This window comes from Podarcis filfolensis, assembly GCF_964270895.1.
Source record: "Podarcis filfolensis genome assembly, chromosome: 16".
NCBI classification, from domain to species: Eukaryota; Metazoa; Chordata; class Lepidosauria; order Squamata; family Lacertidae; genus Podarcis; species Podarcis filfolensis.
Window position 1 is genome coordinate 853,882 of NC_139620.1, and position 17,513 is coordinate 871,394.

Below are 17,513 nucleotides of genomic sequence, written 5' to 3' on the forward strand. Positions count from 1 at the left end.
ACGTGGGACAAAGTTAAAGTTAAAACTACAAAGAAACTATTTCCTACTTGAGCATGCATAGTAGTCCAGAGTAAATAAAATAGGAATATAAGGAGGAATGCATTCAGCAAAACTCCAGAGGTCATAAACAGGAGAGACAGGATGGCAGTATTTACCATCTCCTTGTGAACTCTCTTCCTGGCCCTTAAGATCTATCTAAAGATTAAACTACATCAAAGTAACCTACTATCTTTCTGTACTGAGGATGCCTGAGGAAGCAACTGGCCTGTGTATAGAATGCTTATACCTGCCTGTCAGGCGTAGAGAAGGCAAATGGCAGAGATGCAGAGGCTAGTGGGATTTGACCAGAAATTATTGTCCATGAATCAAACCCAGTCAACGCAATGTTTTCATCACTGACACAATGGCTTGATGCTTTTTTATAATTCCTCATAGCAATCCCATCTGACCACTACAGAAGGGGCCATTAGGGATGCCTGAGAAGAAGGGCTACTGGGCTTATTAGATTACGTGTTCCACGTCTTTTCCCCCATTAGGTCCTCAGCTGGGGCGGGGGCTCTTTTTCAGTCAAAGGGCAACATGACTGGCAAGGCTGGAGACCACCCTCTGTGCCCGCTTTGATTCTCTCCCCGTCCCAAGGCACACAGCATTCATTCCCCCAGCCCATTTCAACCCATTGCCCTGCCTCTCACAACAGAGGCCACATGCAGGTGGCTGAAAGCTTTCCTGCTGGTGACAGAGCACCAAGGGTTTCCTTCTTGCCCCACCCCCCACCCCCCACCCCTCACCTTTAGCCTGGTGAGCTTCAGGGAAAGCTGCTCTATCGTCTGGAAGATGACGTCCACGTCCCGGACCACTTGGCTGGAGGGGGAGAAATCTGGGGCGGCTGGCGGTCCTTCCAAGTGGCCAAGCCAGCCTGTTGCCGGGCTCTCCTTGGCACGGTGCCACCTGTGGGGTGGCCTGGCGGCAGGAGGGGAGCTCTTTGGTGGGCTGGAAGGCCGGGCTGGCTCCACGGGGCTGGGGCTCCTGGCGTCCGGCTGGCATTCCTCGGGACCCGCCGGCAAGCTCACGTAGAAGTAGTTCCCTGGGGGCAGGAAGAAGGAGGGGAGCGTTAGTCGGAGGGAGACAGGGAGGCGCAGAGCAGATGGGGGGGGAGAGAAAAGAGAGGGGGTGCCCACACTGGGCGAGAGGCATCATGGAGGACAGGCAGAGAACACCTGCTTTGCATGCAGAAGGTCCCAGGTTCCATCCCTGGTAGTACAGGTGAAACTCGAAAAATTAGAATATCGTGGAAAAGTTCCTTTCTTTCACCAATTCAACTTCAAAGGTGAAACTAATATATGAGATAGACTCACGAAATGCAAAGCGAGATATGTCAAGCCTTGATTTGTTCTACAGGTGAAACTCGAAAAATTAGAAAATCGTGAAAAAGTTCCTTTATTTCCGTAATTCTACTTGAAAGGTGAAACTAATATAGGAGATAGACTCGTGACATGCAAAGCGAGATATGCCAAGACCTGATTTGTTATCATTGCGATGATCAGCTTATGAAAACCCCAAATTAACCATCTCAGAAAATTAGAATATTCAAGGAAATCAGCAAAACAAGAATTGCAAATCGAGCAAGATTGGAACTCTGAGAAGTAGAAGCATATCTCGCTTTGCATGTCATGAGTCGATCTCATATATTAGTTTCGCCTTTTAAGTTGAATTACCGAAATAAATGAACTTTTCCACAATATTCTAATTTTTCGAGTTTCACCTGTAACTCCGGGAAAGAGTCCCTGCCTGAATCCCTGGAGAAACACGCCGGTTCATGTGATCCGATAGCCTGACTCGGTATAAGGCAGCTTCCTATTTAAATCACCCCCTCTGGACTGAAATCTTACATTTGTTTTAGAGAAGGAGCTGCCACAATCTGAGTTGGAAGGGGACCTGCTTGGAGTGCAGAAGGTCCCTGGCCAATATCTCTGCAGGCTGTCTCAGTTCTGAAACCCTGGGGAGCCGCTGCTGCCAGCCAGTGTAGGCAACACTGAGGTAGATGGACCCCACAGGTGTGCCTTGGCCAAGAATTGCTTCTCTTCCCCCCCCTCCCATCCCACAGAGAGAAGCAAAGGCCAGCGGGGAGAAGGTTGAAGGACCTTCCACACACACCAGCCCAGCCACAGGGTCTGTGTCTGACCTTGGAGGGATAGAGGGTGGGAGGGCAGGCTGCGCTTGCAGAAATGGGGCTGGTGGGGGGAGGACAGAGGGTGGAATTGGGCTGGGGGGCTTAGTGGGATCTGCCTTTGGAAGGATGTAAAAGAAGTGGGAAATGACTGTGACGTTCTGCTACTTTTAGCGCACGCAAAGTTGTGACACACAAATACCGAAGGAACGAAGCCGTCAGTTCAATACTTGTAGTACAAGGAAAGTGTGGTGGATCCCGTCAGGCAGGGATTCATGGGGGGGGGGGGTAGTTTGGAGTGCTGGCGGCAGGTGAAGATTGGCTGGCGGTATAAATGTTGAGTGATGGGCGCCAGTTGGGAGTATACCTGAAGGAGCGTCTCCATCCCCATCGTTCAGCCCGGACACTGAAGTCCAGCTCTGAGGACCTTCTGGCGGTTCCCTCACTGCGAGAAGCCAAGTTACAGGGAACCAGGCAGAGGGCCTTCTCGGTGGTGGCCCCCGCCCTGTGGAATGCCCACCCGTCAAAGAGAACAACAACTACCAGACTTTTAGAAGACATCTGAAGGCAGCCCTGTTCAGGGAAGTTTTTAATGTGTGACATTTTGATGTATTTTTAATTTCTGTTGGAAGCCGCCCAGAGTGGCTGGGGAAACCCAGCCAGATGGGTGGGGTATAAATAAATTATTATTATTATTATTATTATTATTATTATTATTATTATTATTATTATTACTATTACAGTTGCAGCCGGGTGTTCAGCGAGAGAGAGAGAGAGCGCACTTGTCTGGCCAGACTGCAGTCTCACAGGGGGGTGAGCAGGGCCTTCCTGCACATTGTGGCCACCCCTAAGACACACGCACTGCCCCCAGGACCCCCTTCCATCTCCCCAAGCCCTTCCCGTCACCAAGCAGGGGTAGAAAGGATTTCTTTACCATCCGCATGAGCCGCGCCACCAGCCTGGCTGCCGTCTGTCAAAGGCAAAGCACCGTTAGTTCCCTCCACCTCTGCTGCGCAAGAGGAGACACCGGGGGGGGGGGAGAGGGGGGAGGGAGGAGAGAAGCGTGATCAAAACCTTGAATCACAAGAAGTGCCCATCACCCAACAGAGAACACCCAAGAGGAAGTGCCCAGATGGGAGGGCAGGGGAATAAGAGAAGCCTAGGAGTCAAGCGCATGCAGGTTAAAGCTAGGAGAGGTCTGAGCAAGAGCGAGCTGCACCCAGGAAGGAGAGGAGAAAGGAGGCCACGATCCGCAGGCCCCATGATCCTGGCCCCATCACCCTCTTGCGGCGTCTTCCCGCACACTTGCAGGTTCCAGAGCAGGGAGGTTGGTTAGTCTGCAGCCTCTGAGGCTCCTGGTGGATGGATTTCCCCTCGTTTGCACTTGTACAGTGCCCAGGAGCTCCCTGGCTGTCCGAGATGGCACAAGCCGCCTCCGTCCTCCAAGCAATCCTAACGGGCCAGCAGCTGGCACAAGGGACAGCCTGGCAGCTCAGTGCCATGCTTGGCCCTGTTCTTCACAGTCACAAATATTCACCCTGGACCTCGTTGCAGGAATTTGTGCATAGGTCTTGGGGGGGGGGGGTTTGCCCCTCCAGCAGATCTCATGCACATGCAGCCCACTACCAAAACCAACACAATCACTTTTGTGACTTTTGTGATTTGTCCCCACAAAACACCTCATCACAGTTTCTTCCTATCTATTCAAAGGGCCTCTGCTGCACAATACCAATGTAAGAATTCACCGATAAATGTCTCTGTGTACTGGCTCACTGGGGAAACTTCAGAAATTCATATAGACAGGTGAGCTCAGCTCCTCAGCTGAGTGATAATCCCTGGCATCCTGATACCTGAGTGCCAGACAGGTAGCCATTCCAGAAATAACAAACCCAGATGAGGCCAAAAGCGTGGGATTAACTTGGCTGGGAAACAGGGAAATGAAAATATCTCTTTTGTTCCACTTGATGGGTGTTTGGTGGAGGGCAAGGGGAACCATGGGGCAGGGTCCAGGATGCTCAGATTACGGTCACCAGACCTCCCCTTTCATGATGTAACCGCGATGTCGTTTGGAGGGTGTAACATGGGGATTAGCAGCTAATAAAAGTTTGGGTTCTCTTTTGTTCGGGGCTTCCATCTTGTTCCACCTTGTGGCAGGTGGGAGTCCTGTCGCTTGACAGTTTTCAACAAAGACCAAGCCTCCTGGCTGCTGTTTTGCTCTGGTATTCCTGGCTGGTGTCCTTGCTTTTTTGTCCAAGGGAGCCCTCAGATTTCTCCGTTAACAACCTGCATCAGCTCTACCCCTGGCAGGGGAAACTCAGGGAGGACACCCCCACCCCTCCCGCCAACCTCTTTGCCAGGCAGCCCCCACACCCCGGGGCAGGAGTCACAGACGTACCTTTCCGCACCACTTTGTAGCTGCTGCCGCTGCCCTGTCGGTCACTTTCTGCAGCAGCCCCTTGGCCGGAGGAGGCGTCTGTCGTCCTCTCGTCTCCATGAGGCTCTGTCCCTTCCCCTTCCTCGGTGCTTTGGGGGCCTCCGGCCTCCGGCCCAGCACTGCCCCCCTCTGGATCCGCTGCTGCAGATTCGGGGAGCTCCACGGCTGCGCTGCTCTCCACAGACGGCTCCTCCTGGCTGCCCGAGTCCTGACTGGCCAGCGCAGAGTCCCAAGGCTGGCCGGCCCCGACCACCGAAGGGGTGGGGGTCAGGTCCTCCTCAGGGTCAGTGTCCCGGCAGGGGAGGAAGCTGCGCAGGAGGAGATGGCGCAGGGTCTCGACTGCAAGGGGAAAGAGAAGGGAGGCTGTCGTTTAAATCCCACAGGTGGGCTGAAGCCGGCCTCTCCTTGGACCAGGGAGGGGGCCTTCGTCTTCCACCACCATGTTCAAGGACCCTTTCTTTCTTTCTTTTTTAAATAGTTTTTATTGAATGATTTTATGTTACAAAAAAAATTACAACCATACTACCACAAAATATAATTGAGAAAGAAAAATTGCATACATCAATATTTTGTTTGTTATTTGTTATTTACCGTCTTATTTCCTCCCAAACATTCCATACGACACACACACACAATAATAATAATAATAATAATGAAAATAAATAGTTTCCCTTTTATCTTACAAAATCTTTTCTTCAATTCTGACTTCCTGTCAAGTCCCTTCGCATATGTTTTATCTTACAACTGAATGTACACAAAACAAAAAACTTTTCTGTATAAATTTTCCAATACATTCAGAAAACATAATAAATCCCTAATTGTTGTCCACCTCCTTTTACTTCCTTTGTCACTTGAATGCTAGCACGGAGTCAAAACTATTCTTGTAATTTTGAACGTATCTTCTATAACCATCCCATTTCCCCGCAAATTTTTGCTTTGAGTTTCCCCTGAGTTCAAGGACCCTTTCAGGGCTGAGGGAAAGCATGATGGCCCAGGAGAGAGACAGTCGCAATGATACTCAAGGGGAGGGTTGGCATAAAACCCAGGACCCCCCCAAAAAAGCTGTTGATCTTTTTTATTTACAAAAACGTGTCTAAGATCCAGGATGAAGCGCTGCCTTTCACAAATCCCTCCCAGACGTCAATTCCACCTTTGAAATCCAGGTAAGTCCAGGAAAATCCAGATGTATGGTGTGATAGGAATTTTGAGGTCTTAGATATATGTTAAATGTTCGTAAGTGTACCAACCAAGCACATAGATCAGCACAGGAAGACCGACTTGGAACCATTTTTGATTCCCAAACTGTCCCAAACTGACCAAATGTTTTCTCTACAAAGTCAAAGGAAAATGGAAAAGCCTCCCCACTGTCTTTTCCCTCACAAATCCTGTCTGAAGGGTATGTCTGTGTTTGACTAGGGTGTGAGCCTGTGACCTGGCTCAGGAACTAAGTACCGGTATTTATCACTACAAAAGACTGACCAGGCTCCCCAGGCAATCCAATCAAGTGACCATTCAGCAGGTAACCTGCCAGACAAGAGCTAAGCAAAGCACTCAGACTTCTGCTGTAGACCGCCCTTTCTGTGATGTAGGTATGATGTTTCTGGGGCGGGGTGGTCTTAGGCTACACCCCTTCTGTGATGTATGTATGATGTTTCTGGGGGTGGTATTGATCTACAGGGTGGCAATTTCAAATGTCTATATAAGAGCTTGCACACCAATGTTCTGGGTTCCTCCTCCCTCCTTCGTGTGGTGAGTGAGGACCCTGTTGCAACAGTTCAATAAAGATCAGGCTTACTAGCTGCTTTGCTTCTCAATATTCTCTGGTTGGCCTCTGTTATCTTCTCCTACCAATAGGGAACCTACATAAGGACTCTATATGGGCTCTTGGATACCCCATAAGGGAAAAAAGGGCAGATTTTGTTTACAACAATGGCACAGGATGAAATCAGGCCAAAGGCTGCCCCCCTGAGCCCCTCTCCCATCCCCCACTCCCAGTGCAAAGACAAGACACATAAAGGAAAAGAAGCAATCTGGCTCTCACCGTCCTGCAAGGCTGACTCTGCCAGGAACCCGGGAAAGGCAGCCTCCGGAAGCGGCTGCGACTGTTCATCAGGCCCCTCCAGGGTCTCCTCAGGAGGAAGCTCCATCTCCCCAGTGGGGAACGGCGACGAAGCAGAACACAGGCCTTCCCCATCCTGCTCCTTTTCCTCGCTGCCTCCATCCTCTGGCTCTTCTGCCAGTGCCAGGGGCCTCTCCTCAGCCAGGGTGTCCGTTGGGGTATCGTCTGTGTAATGAAAAATTTAAGGTCTTATATATATATAATAAATGTTCATAAATGTACCAACCAAGCACAAACATGGATATGTGGACCACATGTCTGGAGCAGCACAGGAAGACCACCCTGAAACCATTTTGACTCCCAAACGGACCAAATGTTTTCTCTGCAAGGAGGGAGAGGGTGAGGGAACCTTCCCATTGTCTCAGGAATTGGGAAATCGCCTTTTCAAAGGAATGGGCAGACTACCAGGAAAGGCAATCAGATAAGGCATTATCAGATAACCTGGCAGACAGGAAAAACAAAAACATTCAAATTTCTGTTGTAGACCGCCTTTTCTGTGATGTAGGTATGATGTATGGAGGCGTGGTCTTGAGCTCCAGGGCGGGCAATTTAAAATGTCTATATAAGGGCTTGCACACCATTGTTCTGGGTTCCTCCTCCTTTCCTGTGAGTGAGGGGAGCACCCTGTTGCAACAGATCAATAAAGATCAGGCTTACGAGCTGCTTTGCTTCTCAATATTCTCTGGTTGGCCTCTGTTATTTTCTCCTACCAATAGGGAACCCATGTAAGGACTCTATACGGGCTCTTGGATATCCCCCATAAGGGGGAAAGGGCAGATTTTGTTTACAACATCTGCTGGGGGGAAGAGCGGGGGGAAATGGGAGAGAGAAAGGAACTTTTGGAGCCCTGAAACAGTCCCCCCCCATCCATGCCCCAAAGACAAAGAAGCCCATTTGTGTGTGAGAAGGAGGTCCTGGCAACCAACAGAGAAGATTTTCCCTCTGCTCCCCCCCCCCAAATATCTTCCATAGGGAGCAGCAGGATACTCCCAGAATGCCTTGCTGGACCTTGGCTGCTGAGGCTGCCCCCATCACCACCTCCACCCCAGGGCAACCGCCAGCCGCTCACCTGAAATGTCCTCCTCCTGGGTGGACGCAGAGGTGCTTGGGGCCAGGTTGGGGGAGATGTCAGCATCCTGGAGTACTAGGCTGAAGAGGAAGGACAAAGATACTAATAATAATAATAATAATAATAATAATAATAATAATAATAATAATAATAATATTTATATCCCATCCTCCCCAGCCAAAGCTGGGCTCAGAGTGGCTAACAACAACAAAAATAGCGGAGTTTACATAAAATCACAATCAATTAATTAAAATACATTCTAAAATCAATTCAGAATCAAATTAAGGGCAACCATTGGGCCAGAGTTCTGTGAGGATTGCCAAAGGAGGGGGTCAGGCTGTGCCTTGGCCAAAGGCCTGGTGGAACAGCTCTGTCTTGCAGGCCCTGCGGAAAGATGTCAAGTCCCGCAGGGCCCTAGTCTCTTGGGACAGAGCGTTCCACCAGATCGGGGCCATGGCCGAAAAGGCCCTGGCTCTAGTTGAGGCCAGTCTAGCCTCCCTGTGGCCTGGGACCTCCAAGATGTCCATAAACACAGCAACAGGGGGTGGGGGAGGAATAGCCCATCTGCAGAACCCCCATTTTAATATCCCAAAAGTTTGCCCAGAAAAGCTGGAGTGAGAAAACAGCTCTTGACACCCTACTGGCTGGAACTCCTAGGGCAGGTATGTTTATCTGAGGTGGGGAAGAAGAAGATGTGGATGTTAAGAGGTACGATTGAAGGGCTTATTTGGTCATTTAATAAAGCTCCTGCAAAGCCAGATTTGCATACTTTTTTTTAAGAAAGAAAGCACACACTAAGTTCATCTAACCTCAGCCTCCCTTTGCAGTTCCCTGAAAAAAGTCTCCTGCCTTGAGGAGCTGGGGGTGGGGGTCCCCCCTTACCTGGAAGGAGCCGCTGGGTGCAGGGGGAGCTCCTGGGAATGCCGCTTGGCAGGCAGGGGGGCGTTCCGGGTGGCGCTCTTCACCGCCTCTTCCAATAGTTCCATCCACCTGCCGGGGCGGGGGGGGGGGGGGAGAGAAAAAGAAAGACTCACTGAAAGCCCCCAAAGAGAACAGAGTGCCTTTGATTTGCCATCTTGAAAGGCAGGGAGACCCCACATTTATTTCATCAGCATCTTTTAATACAGAACCAACGTTTACTAGAGGGTGGGACATTTACAGAAAGTATCTTAAAGAGCATTGTAAAAATGTGGATTCTCTGGCTGGCCTAGAATGACCCCCGTATAAACATAGAAAACCTTATTAAAGCAAAAAATTGGGGAAAGTTTTGAGTGATAATGAAAAGTGCGCTACTCAAAAGAAACCTGGGACTCTCGATGGGGCGACTGGAAGTCATTAATAGAAGTTGTATTGTAAGAAGTTAATTTAATTTTTTGTCATTTGTATTATCCTTTGGTTTTTTTCTTTGTTCACTGTTTTTTCTTTTCTATAATCAAACAATATATATTCATATATATATATATATATATATATATATATATATATATATATATATATATTCTTCAGAATCTTTGCCCAGGGGATTCCAATGCTACTCTAAGATAACAGACAAACATGCATGTTTTAACTGAAACTACTTTTAACTGCTTTTAACTGTGGTCGTTTTGAGGGAGGGGGTGTTTTGTTACCGTCGAGGGGAATCTAGTTTTGTTACATTATTTACCAAAGCTCAATTAAAACTTCTTGGGGGTGGGGGGCTGGAGACAGTGTGTTAACTGTTCTGGAACGCTTTGGTTTGTTTTTAAATTGTCTGTTTGCCACCCTGGGCTCCTTGACTCTTCCTGACTCATCCGGCTGCCCAGAGGCCAGTTAGCCTTTTAATCTCCCTGCTCCTTCCCACCCAAAGGAGATGGGGGCGGGTGGGAGAATAACAGATAAAAATATTACGTGTTCTTTTCTGAAGAGCTCGAAGCTACCAGTTCGTAGATCTGGGGCCCCAATTCAGAAGTGCAGATGATGAAGAGCGCTCGCTTATCTGTGGAGAGAAGAGAGACAAGCTGGAGGGAAAATCAACCCACCAGGGCGCCATGGCCTGTCTAGCTTCCCACCTCTGCATGAGGGCACGTGGTTTTACAGCCTCCCTTCCTACCTGTTGCCACGGAGCGGATGAGGACCGCGTTCAGTTTGAGGACGGGGCTGAACGTTTGTTTGGTGTCCGAGGAGCCCAGCGCCATTTTGCTGTGACACTTGAGAACCAACTTCTCGTCCTGTTTTTGCAGAAGTACCAGGAGGTCTTCAAGGAGCAAGACGTGCAGATCTAAGAGAGAGAGGGAGGATTTACCGGCCTTTATCAAAAGATCCCAGGGCGGTGTACAAGATTAAAGTTAAAGGAACCCCTGACTGTTAGGTCCAGTCGTGGCCAACTCTGGGGTTGCGGCACTCATCTCGCTTCTGGGTCATGTGGCCAGCATGACAAAGCTGCTTCTGGCGAACCAGAGCAGCGCACGGAAATGCCGTTTACCTTCCCACCGGAGCGGTACCTATTTATCTACTTGCACTGCATGCACTGATAGGTTGGCAGGAGCGGAGACCGAACAACGGGAGCTCACCCTGTCATGGGGATTCGAACCGCCAACCTTCTGATCGGCAAGTCCTAGGCTCTGTGGTTTAACCCACAGCGCCCCCCGCGTACCTTAACATTAAGTACAACATTAAGAACACGTTTTTCAGAGCATAATAATAAATACATAATAAAAAGCGTAAAATAGATAGCATATTAATAAAATAATCATAATAAAAGTCCCCCCACAAACAGCCCACAGATTATATAATGGCCAAAGGCCTGGGTAAAGAGGCGCCTAAAAACATGCAATGATGGTGCCAGGCAAGTCTCTCTGGGGAGAGCATTGTGCAGACAGGGAGCCGCCACAAAAAGGCCTGTTTTGTTGATCTGCTCATAAGTGGGTGGGCGAGAGTGCCACCTTGCCTATAGTTTTGAGTGTTGCTAATCCTGTTCATTGCTGTTTACAGGGCTTTTGTTTTTCCGCAAGTTCTACATTATATGAAATTTTAACGTATTATATGATCCACTGCTTCCCTATCTATCTACAATTCTACTAGCATCTCTCGGTATTGTGAATATCACCGAACTTACCTTTTGTTGGTATCTTCATGAACTTATCTAAAAGACTGAGTTAAGCATTTGAAAAATCTATTGAAACCAGATATTGTAAGTTCATTTTAGGCTGGGTAGTTCGCAAGTCTTTGTGGCTTTGTTTAATGTTTTGTATTTTTCTCAGAAGGTCGATAAAGTATGGATAATTATTGTTCTGTATATTAATCGCCAACGTGTTGCATGAGTTGCACTACTCCCTCCCTGCTACGGCATTATACATGTGCATGTACTTTTCTTTGATGCAAGTCTGACTTAAGGCCTGTCTAGACATAGGAACAAGGGACGGTCTCTCTAGCTCAGGACCGTAGCCACGGATGGACAGAAATGGCTCTCCAGGGCCTCAGGCAGGGAGTCATTCCCCATCCCTCCCTGGAGATGCTGCCAGTGTGGATTAAACGTGGGGCCTTCTGCGTTCCAAGCAGGTGTTCTGCCATGGAGCCTTCCGAAGGCTGCTGATCTGGGAGAGCCTTTGAATCTGTGGCCTGTTGTTCTGGAACTTTAAATACTATTGTGTGTTTTTAGTTTATCAATGGTTTAAATTTCTTAAAAGACTTCTATTGTTTTAGTCTTTTGGTAAACCACTTTGAGCTTTCTACAACCAAGAAGCTTATACATTTTATTAAATAAATGATTGATTGATTGATTGATTGATTGAATGAATGAATGAATAACAACACACTGACAGTTTTGATCTTTCAACAGCTAAAGGTCTGCTTGTTTTAGGGACCATGTTCCAAAATTGTTTGGTTCTGTTAATCTTTTCGGAAGCTGTCTCTTGACCCCTTCGCTCAGTCCATCTAGTTCAGTCTTGTCTACTCGGGCTGGCAGCAATGGCTCTCCAGGGCTTTTCCGCTCAGGCAATCTTCCTACAACCCCTCCACACTTTTGATTACGGTTTTAATCAGAAAGTGGGATATAAATTAGAAAAGTCAACTGCAGAGGAAGCGCACACAGGCCTTCACTCTGAGAGGCCGTGCCATGTTTGTGTGAGAACACGCACAAACGCTGAGAGGAGCTGTCGTTTCTGCCAGCTACATACCCACAGTCTTATCCTTGCTGATGCGCCAACTCAGAGGGCCCTCATGGATCATGCGACGACTTCGGAGGTCGAGGTTCTGGACAGGAGGACAGAAAAAGGCAGCGTTTTGAGGAGGAGACGAGCAGGATAAAGCCAGTGACTCAGGTGCAGGGCAAAGGGGGAATTGTACCTTGAATTCTGCAGCCAGCGGGTTGCTGGTCCGCTCCAGCGAAGTGGCATCTAGGCGCTTCTGGTAAACCTCCAGGCGCTGCTGGTTTTCTGCCCGCTTCACCGCCTCATTCACGTACCGGAGGATCTCTCGGCACTGGTCCCGGGCCTGGCAAAGCTTCTTGTGCTCCAAGGTCTCTCCTAAGCAATGAAGGTGAGGAAGAAGAGTTTGGATTTGATATCCCTGATATCAAATATCAGGGATATCCCGCTTTCTCACTACCCCAAGGAGTCTCAAAGCGGCTCACATTCTCCTTTCCCTTCCTGCCCCACAACAAACACTCTGTGAGGTGAGTGGGGCTGAGAGACTTCAGAGAAGTGTGACTAGCCCAAGGTCACCCAGCAGCTGCATGTGGAGGAGCGGAGACGTGAACCCGGTTCACCAGATTATGTCTACCACTCTTAGATGGGCTGGCCGGCCACTGGCAAAGTTTGTTTCTATTTATGGAAAACCTGGGAGGCTTTGTTTAAAACACACAGGGTGGTCCCAAAGTGACTTCCACTACAGTCATACCTCGGGTTGAAGTAGCTTCGGGATGAATATTTTTGGGTTGCACTCCGCGGCGACCCGGAAGTAATGGAGTGCGTTACTTCCGGGTTTCACCGCTTGCACATGCGCAGACACTCAAAATGACACCATGCGCATGCATGGAAGCGGCGAATCGCGACCCGCGCATGAACGTGGGTTGCGTTCGCTTCAGGATGCGAAGGGGGCTCCGGAACGGATCCCGTTCGCATCCAGAGGTACCACTGTACAATCAAAAAACAATCCTGCATTTAAAAACAAAACGACATCTGAAAGACAGATCAGCAGCAGCTCTGATACATGATGCAAAATAATCCTTATTGGTTAATGTGAAAATTGGCTTCTGAATAGCACCCATGCTCTACAGACACAGCACCACAGGGCGCTAATGCACAGTGCACGCACACACACACCACCGTAATCTCTATGTATGCTGACTCACAACATCAGAAAGCTGACACAAGTTAAAAAATACAGTACATCTTACATGGGGGGTTGGTTCCAATAGTTCCATGTATACACAGCAATCGTGTAGGCCCTAATCCTTGGTGCTGCTCATGGGTGAGGCAGCAAGAATCCCCATCACTCCCAGAGGCCACAGGGCAAGTGGGCCTAGCCCAGCAAGCAAGACACAGAGCTGAAGAGTTATTTCCCTGCTGGGTAACCCCAAGAAGACCCGGCCTTGACTGGATTTAATTTGTCCAATTTCAACCAGCGAGTTGAATGTGCTTAAGAGGAGACTGTAATGTGTAATGTTTGAATTGGAAGAGACACAAAAAACAAACAAACAGCCAAATACGAAGAGAGAGATACCATCAGTGTGCTTGATGATGTTCTCCAGCAGCAAAGGGTACTTCGTCAGCCGCTGCATCTCTGAGATGATGAGGTCCTTGAGCTGGAGGCGGCGGCACTGAGGGTTGCTCTCGGCTTCCTGGGGAAGGCAGGGGGAGAGAGAGAGAGAGAGGCCTGTGTTTCTCTGGCCTGCAGAGACAGGAGAGGGCTGGCCGCTGAAAAGTCCCTTCCTCCCCCTGAAAATCCCATCACCGTGAGTTTGCAGAAATGGCAAAACTGACGGCAATTATTATAGGCCACTCAAATCAGAGAATAATTAGAGAGCGGGATGGAGTGAAGGAAGACATGGAAAAATATGGTTCCAGAATCGAAACATTAATAGAGAATGTGTAAAACGTAAGCAAGAAAATAGTAACAGACTCAACTGAATAATTATTAAATTATAACAAGACGGAAGAAGTGAAATATTGAGATCACACATGGCTGAAGGGGAGTGGGGGGGTATATGGTAACCTTTAATATCATTTATAATATAATTTGTTAATTGCGTTGTATTTACATATAGCAAAGGGAAGCCTAGAGCAATTAGATATATTTTAATTTAGGTAATCTATGTCATAGGCTTATGTTAGAAAATGAATATGGATTTTGAATTTGATGCTTGTAAATTCTTTTGGTTTTGAAATTTAAAAAAATCTGAGAAAAGAAACGAAAAGTCCCTTCCTCCCCCATCTCCTTCCTCCCCCTCCATTAGCAGCCTCCTGCCCCATGACGAGGCTACCTGCATGAAGAGCTGGAAGCGAGTCTCCTTCCGCTGCTTGGTTTTGATCAGCTCAAGCGCCATGGACTGGTATGCGCAGAAGCGGGCAGCCATCTGCTGGAACTCCTCACGTGCAGCCCCGTCAAACTGGTGAGGGCACAAAGAGGGCAGGGGGGAGAAAACACTCCTGGGTTATCCTCAGGCGGATCAGGAGATCACCTAGTGTCCCCAAGGCAGCCCACGCGGTCTGGGATCCTCACCCGGGAAAGCATAAGGTCCCCAATCTCCTTGACGATAGGCCCTTCCTCTCGCAGCCTCTTCATCGATTCCGAAAGAGAATCTGGAGGAGGGAAGGATGGTGAGGAAAGGAGAAAAGGTAACAGAAGGGGATGGAGTGCGGGCCTAGTTTTAAACTCCACACAGCCACTCTTTATTTTCAGTGCCAGGTTCTCAGCAGTGGGCAGGCAGCCGGCCTCAAAGCCAGCCGTTAAGGGTCCAGCCAACATGGCAAATGGGATCAAGGCCACCCTCAGGATTTCCCTGCCCCCTCCGCCCTGTGAGATTTGGCAACTGTGGGGCTCTTCGGCTGTGTTCCAGTTCTCCTCCTGAGCAGGGGGCTTGTGGACGGGAGACCCACTCTGTCTGCTGCAGAAACCACAGGATGGGGGGCCTGGTCCAAAGGGGCTCCAAGGGAGCAGGAGAAGCAGCCTTACTGTGGATCTCCAAGACCTCTGGGAGGTTGGGGAAGAGGAGGGCCAGCTCCTCCCGGGAAAGAAGGCTCTCCTTTCTCATGCGCTGGTAGAAGAGAACGTCCAGGACACGCAGGATCCGCAAGTGAGAGCCCTCTGTCACAAACAGCTCTGCAGAAAGAGAAGTGTTGACTTGTTCTTAAAGATTTGGGTTGCGACGTAAACCTGCCCTCCTCCTGAACGAAACTGTGCCATCGATGAAGTGACAGAGCTGCGTTGTTTAGTCACAGCCCTGATGGTTCCACTCTCTGCTGGCTCTCCAGGGTCTCAGGCAGACCCTGTTCCCTGAATCAAACCTGGACTCCTTTGCCACTGAGCCACGTGGCTCTTCCCCAGCCCGGGCGCCAGTACAGAGCTGACGGCTCTGGTTACCAGGGCAGCACACCCACCTCTCATCCATCTAAGAATAATAATAATGAATTTTTATTTATACCCCGCCCTTCCCGGTACAGAAAACCGGGCTCAGGGCGGCTAACAACAAATTTAAAACACTTAATTGATGATACAAAAAAACAGTATAAAACGTGAATAACAATAAATTCAAAATTCAATTTAGGGGGGAAATCCATCCAATAAACATTAGATGGTCACCAGGGCTAGCTGGCTAAATTAGTCCTATTTGGGCCAGCGAGGAGACCAGGGGAGAATTAGCTGTGGGATCCCAGAGCGGGGAATCTTCATAAAAAGGGAAGGAAGGGGAATAAAAGATCAGGCTGAGTTCGAATTGAAAGCCAGGGGGAATAGCTCTGTCTTACAGGCCCTATCTAGGGATACCTCTTCTTCCTTGGAGACATAACAGCACCCCTCACGGCCAAGAAGCACCACACTTGGCTGCCTTGGCCCTATGTCAGAATGTTAGAGCTCACCAGGCACGCCCCCCCCGTCTTTCTGATGGCGACCGCAGGGAGACCCTCCTCACCATTGATGACTTCCTGGCGGTCGATTTCCCGCTGCGTCAGGGAAGACACGACTTCACGGCCCACGGTGTGCTGCCAGTTTTGCGAGTCCAGCTCCAGCTCCAGGTCCGAGAGCTGGAAGAGGTCGTCCTCCAGCAGGTGGGGCAGGAAGGAGTCGGTGCTGAAGCCCAAGTTTGGGGACTCGATGCTTCTGCACCGGGGGGGGGGGGGTTGGAGAGAGACAAGAAGGGATGTCAAAAGAGGGTCTCTGAGAAAGGTCCTGCAGCCTCAAAAACTGGGCCTTTCTGGAACTAATTGCGCATAAGAGCTTCAGAGTTCGCCTGCTGATGCAAACGAAAGCCTTGCGATGCTCCTTCCCACATCATCTTTTAGCTCCGTGTGCTTTTCAAGGTCCAGGTTAATTCTGCTGGATCTGAACTGTATCCAGAGCCTCTGGGAAAGTGATGTTTGCGCATGCGCTCATTTTCTCTCGTCTCTTGCGGCTGGGTGTTCTGCTCCAGGGAAGGAGCGAGTGAGATGCCAATGGGCTCACAGGCCTAAAAAACTCGGTGACCCCCACCCTAGTTCCTTCCTTGCAGCCCACCAGAGGCAGCATCTCTCCCAACACAGGGTCTTTATAGCCCCTTTATGAGCCAGCCGGACCCAGAAGTCTCTTTCACGTTGCAGGACGCCACAACTGCGAGACAGACGGAGAGACTCAACTAAACGAGCCTCCAGTTCAATTTCTGCTCTGGGAGTTTCTGCCACGGTCCAGCGATGGGAGGGAAGACCCCACCCGGGAATACACAGGACCACTGTAACTAAGCACAAGACAGTCATGGCCTCGTTCCCCCTGCTCCTTTGGGTCACCAAGAATAAGAAGACGAAGAGGAAAACACCTAGACAACACATTCTTCCTACCCCATGGAAGAATGCCCGTTTCTCCTGGCCCTGGCTGCAAGGGTAGCTCACCTGCGCCCCATTTTGGGAGTGTATGGCGGGGTGGGGTTTTCCAGAGACCTGGAGGCACAAGAAAAGATTATAAATAGTGAGCACCACAAGCTCTGGGCTTAACTCCCTCGCAGCTGCGGGAAGGGACCCATCCGGCAAACACTGAAGACACTGAGCGCAGACTTCCCCAACCAGGTGCCCTCCGGGGGTTTTGAACTCCTGCTTCCATCAGCCCCAGCCAGCAGGGTCAAATGGCACAAGGACTCATGAGGGAACAGCCACGATGGCTGGGCTGACGAGAGTTGGAGTCCCAAACAGAATGAGGGAAAGAGCGACCCCTTTCCTTTGCAAACAGACAGAGGGCTCCTCAAAGGAAGAGAGGCAAGGAGGGGAGGGGGAGAAAGGCGCACCGTGAAGACAAATGCTGCATATCTTAATTAAGGGCCACCTTTCCCCATATATGCCCACTTGATCATTTTTATCTGCGGAAGTGGCACTTCTAGAAGTGGCCCATTCTGCACCTTTAAGGAACTGATCTCTCAGTGTGGCACCTCCTACACTCTGGAACTCCCTGCCCATTGAGATTAGGGAGGCACCTTTGCTGTATTTTGGGAGGAGCCTACTCAAATATTTTGTTTGGGCAAAGCCTACCAAGACATGTAGAAGTTGAAATGTATTTTAATCTGTCA

General features: G+C 49.4%; 2 protein-coding genes across 7 annotated transcripts in view; one reads left to right on the plus strand and one right to left on the minus strand.

The window, feature by feature from the left end:
* The window catches only part of LOC310751719 (uncharacterized protein), a 950,206-nt gene that overhangs the window by 430,137 nt on the left and 502,556 nt on the right, over positions 1-17,513 (plus strand). The gene's annotated exons all lie outside the window — the stretch shown is intronic.
* The window catches only part of ARHGEF11 (Rho guanine nucleotide exchange factor 11), a 62,374-nt gene that overhangs the window by 2,788 nt on the left and 42,073 nt on the right, over positions 1-17,513 (minus strand). For 4 of the 6 annotated variants that reach the window (XM_083590936.1, XM_083590935.1, XM_083590933.1 and 1 more), the window contains 16 exons: positions 16,846-16,893; positions 15,897-16,084; positions 14,942-15,088; positions 14,489-14,568; positions 14,250-14,375; positions 13,490-13,607; positions 12,113-12,291; positions 11,944-12,019; positions 9,879-10,046; positions 9,677-9,764; positions 8,672-8,779; positions 7,790-7,869; positions 6,643-6,885; positions 4,563-4,940; positions 3,102-3,176; positions 789-1,084 (listed from right to left, as the gene is read on the minus strand). In XM_083590936.1, coding sequence (XP_083447062.1) covers positions 789-1,084; positions 3,102-3,176; positions 4,563-4,940; positions 6,643-6,885; positions 7,790-7,869; positions 8,672-8,779; positions 9,677-9,764; positions 9,879-10,046; positions 11,944-12,019; positions 12,113-12,291; positions 13,490-13,607; positions 14,250-14,375; positions 14,489-14,568; positions 14,942-15,088; positions 15,897-16,084; positions 16,846-16,893 — 2,398 coding nt within the window. The remainder of the gene's footprint in view (positions 1-788; positions 1,085-3,101; positions 3,177-4,562; positions 4,941-6,642; positions 6,886-7,789; positions 7,870-8,671; positions 8,780-9,676; positions 9,765-9,878; positions 10,047-11,943; positions 12,020-12,112; positions 12,292-13,489; positions 13,608-14,249; positions 14,376-14,488; positions 14,569-14,941; positions 15,089-15,896; positions 16,085-16,845; positions 16,894-17,513) is intronic. The other 2 variants (XM_083590934.1, XM_083590937.1) reach the window with 2 other exon arrangements.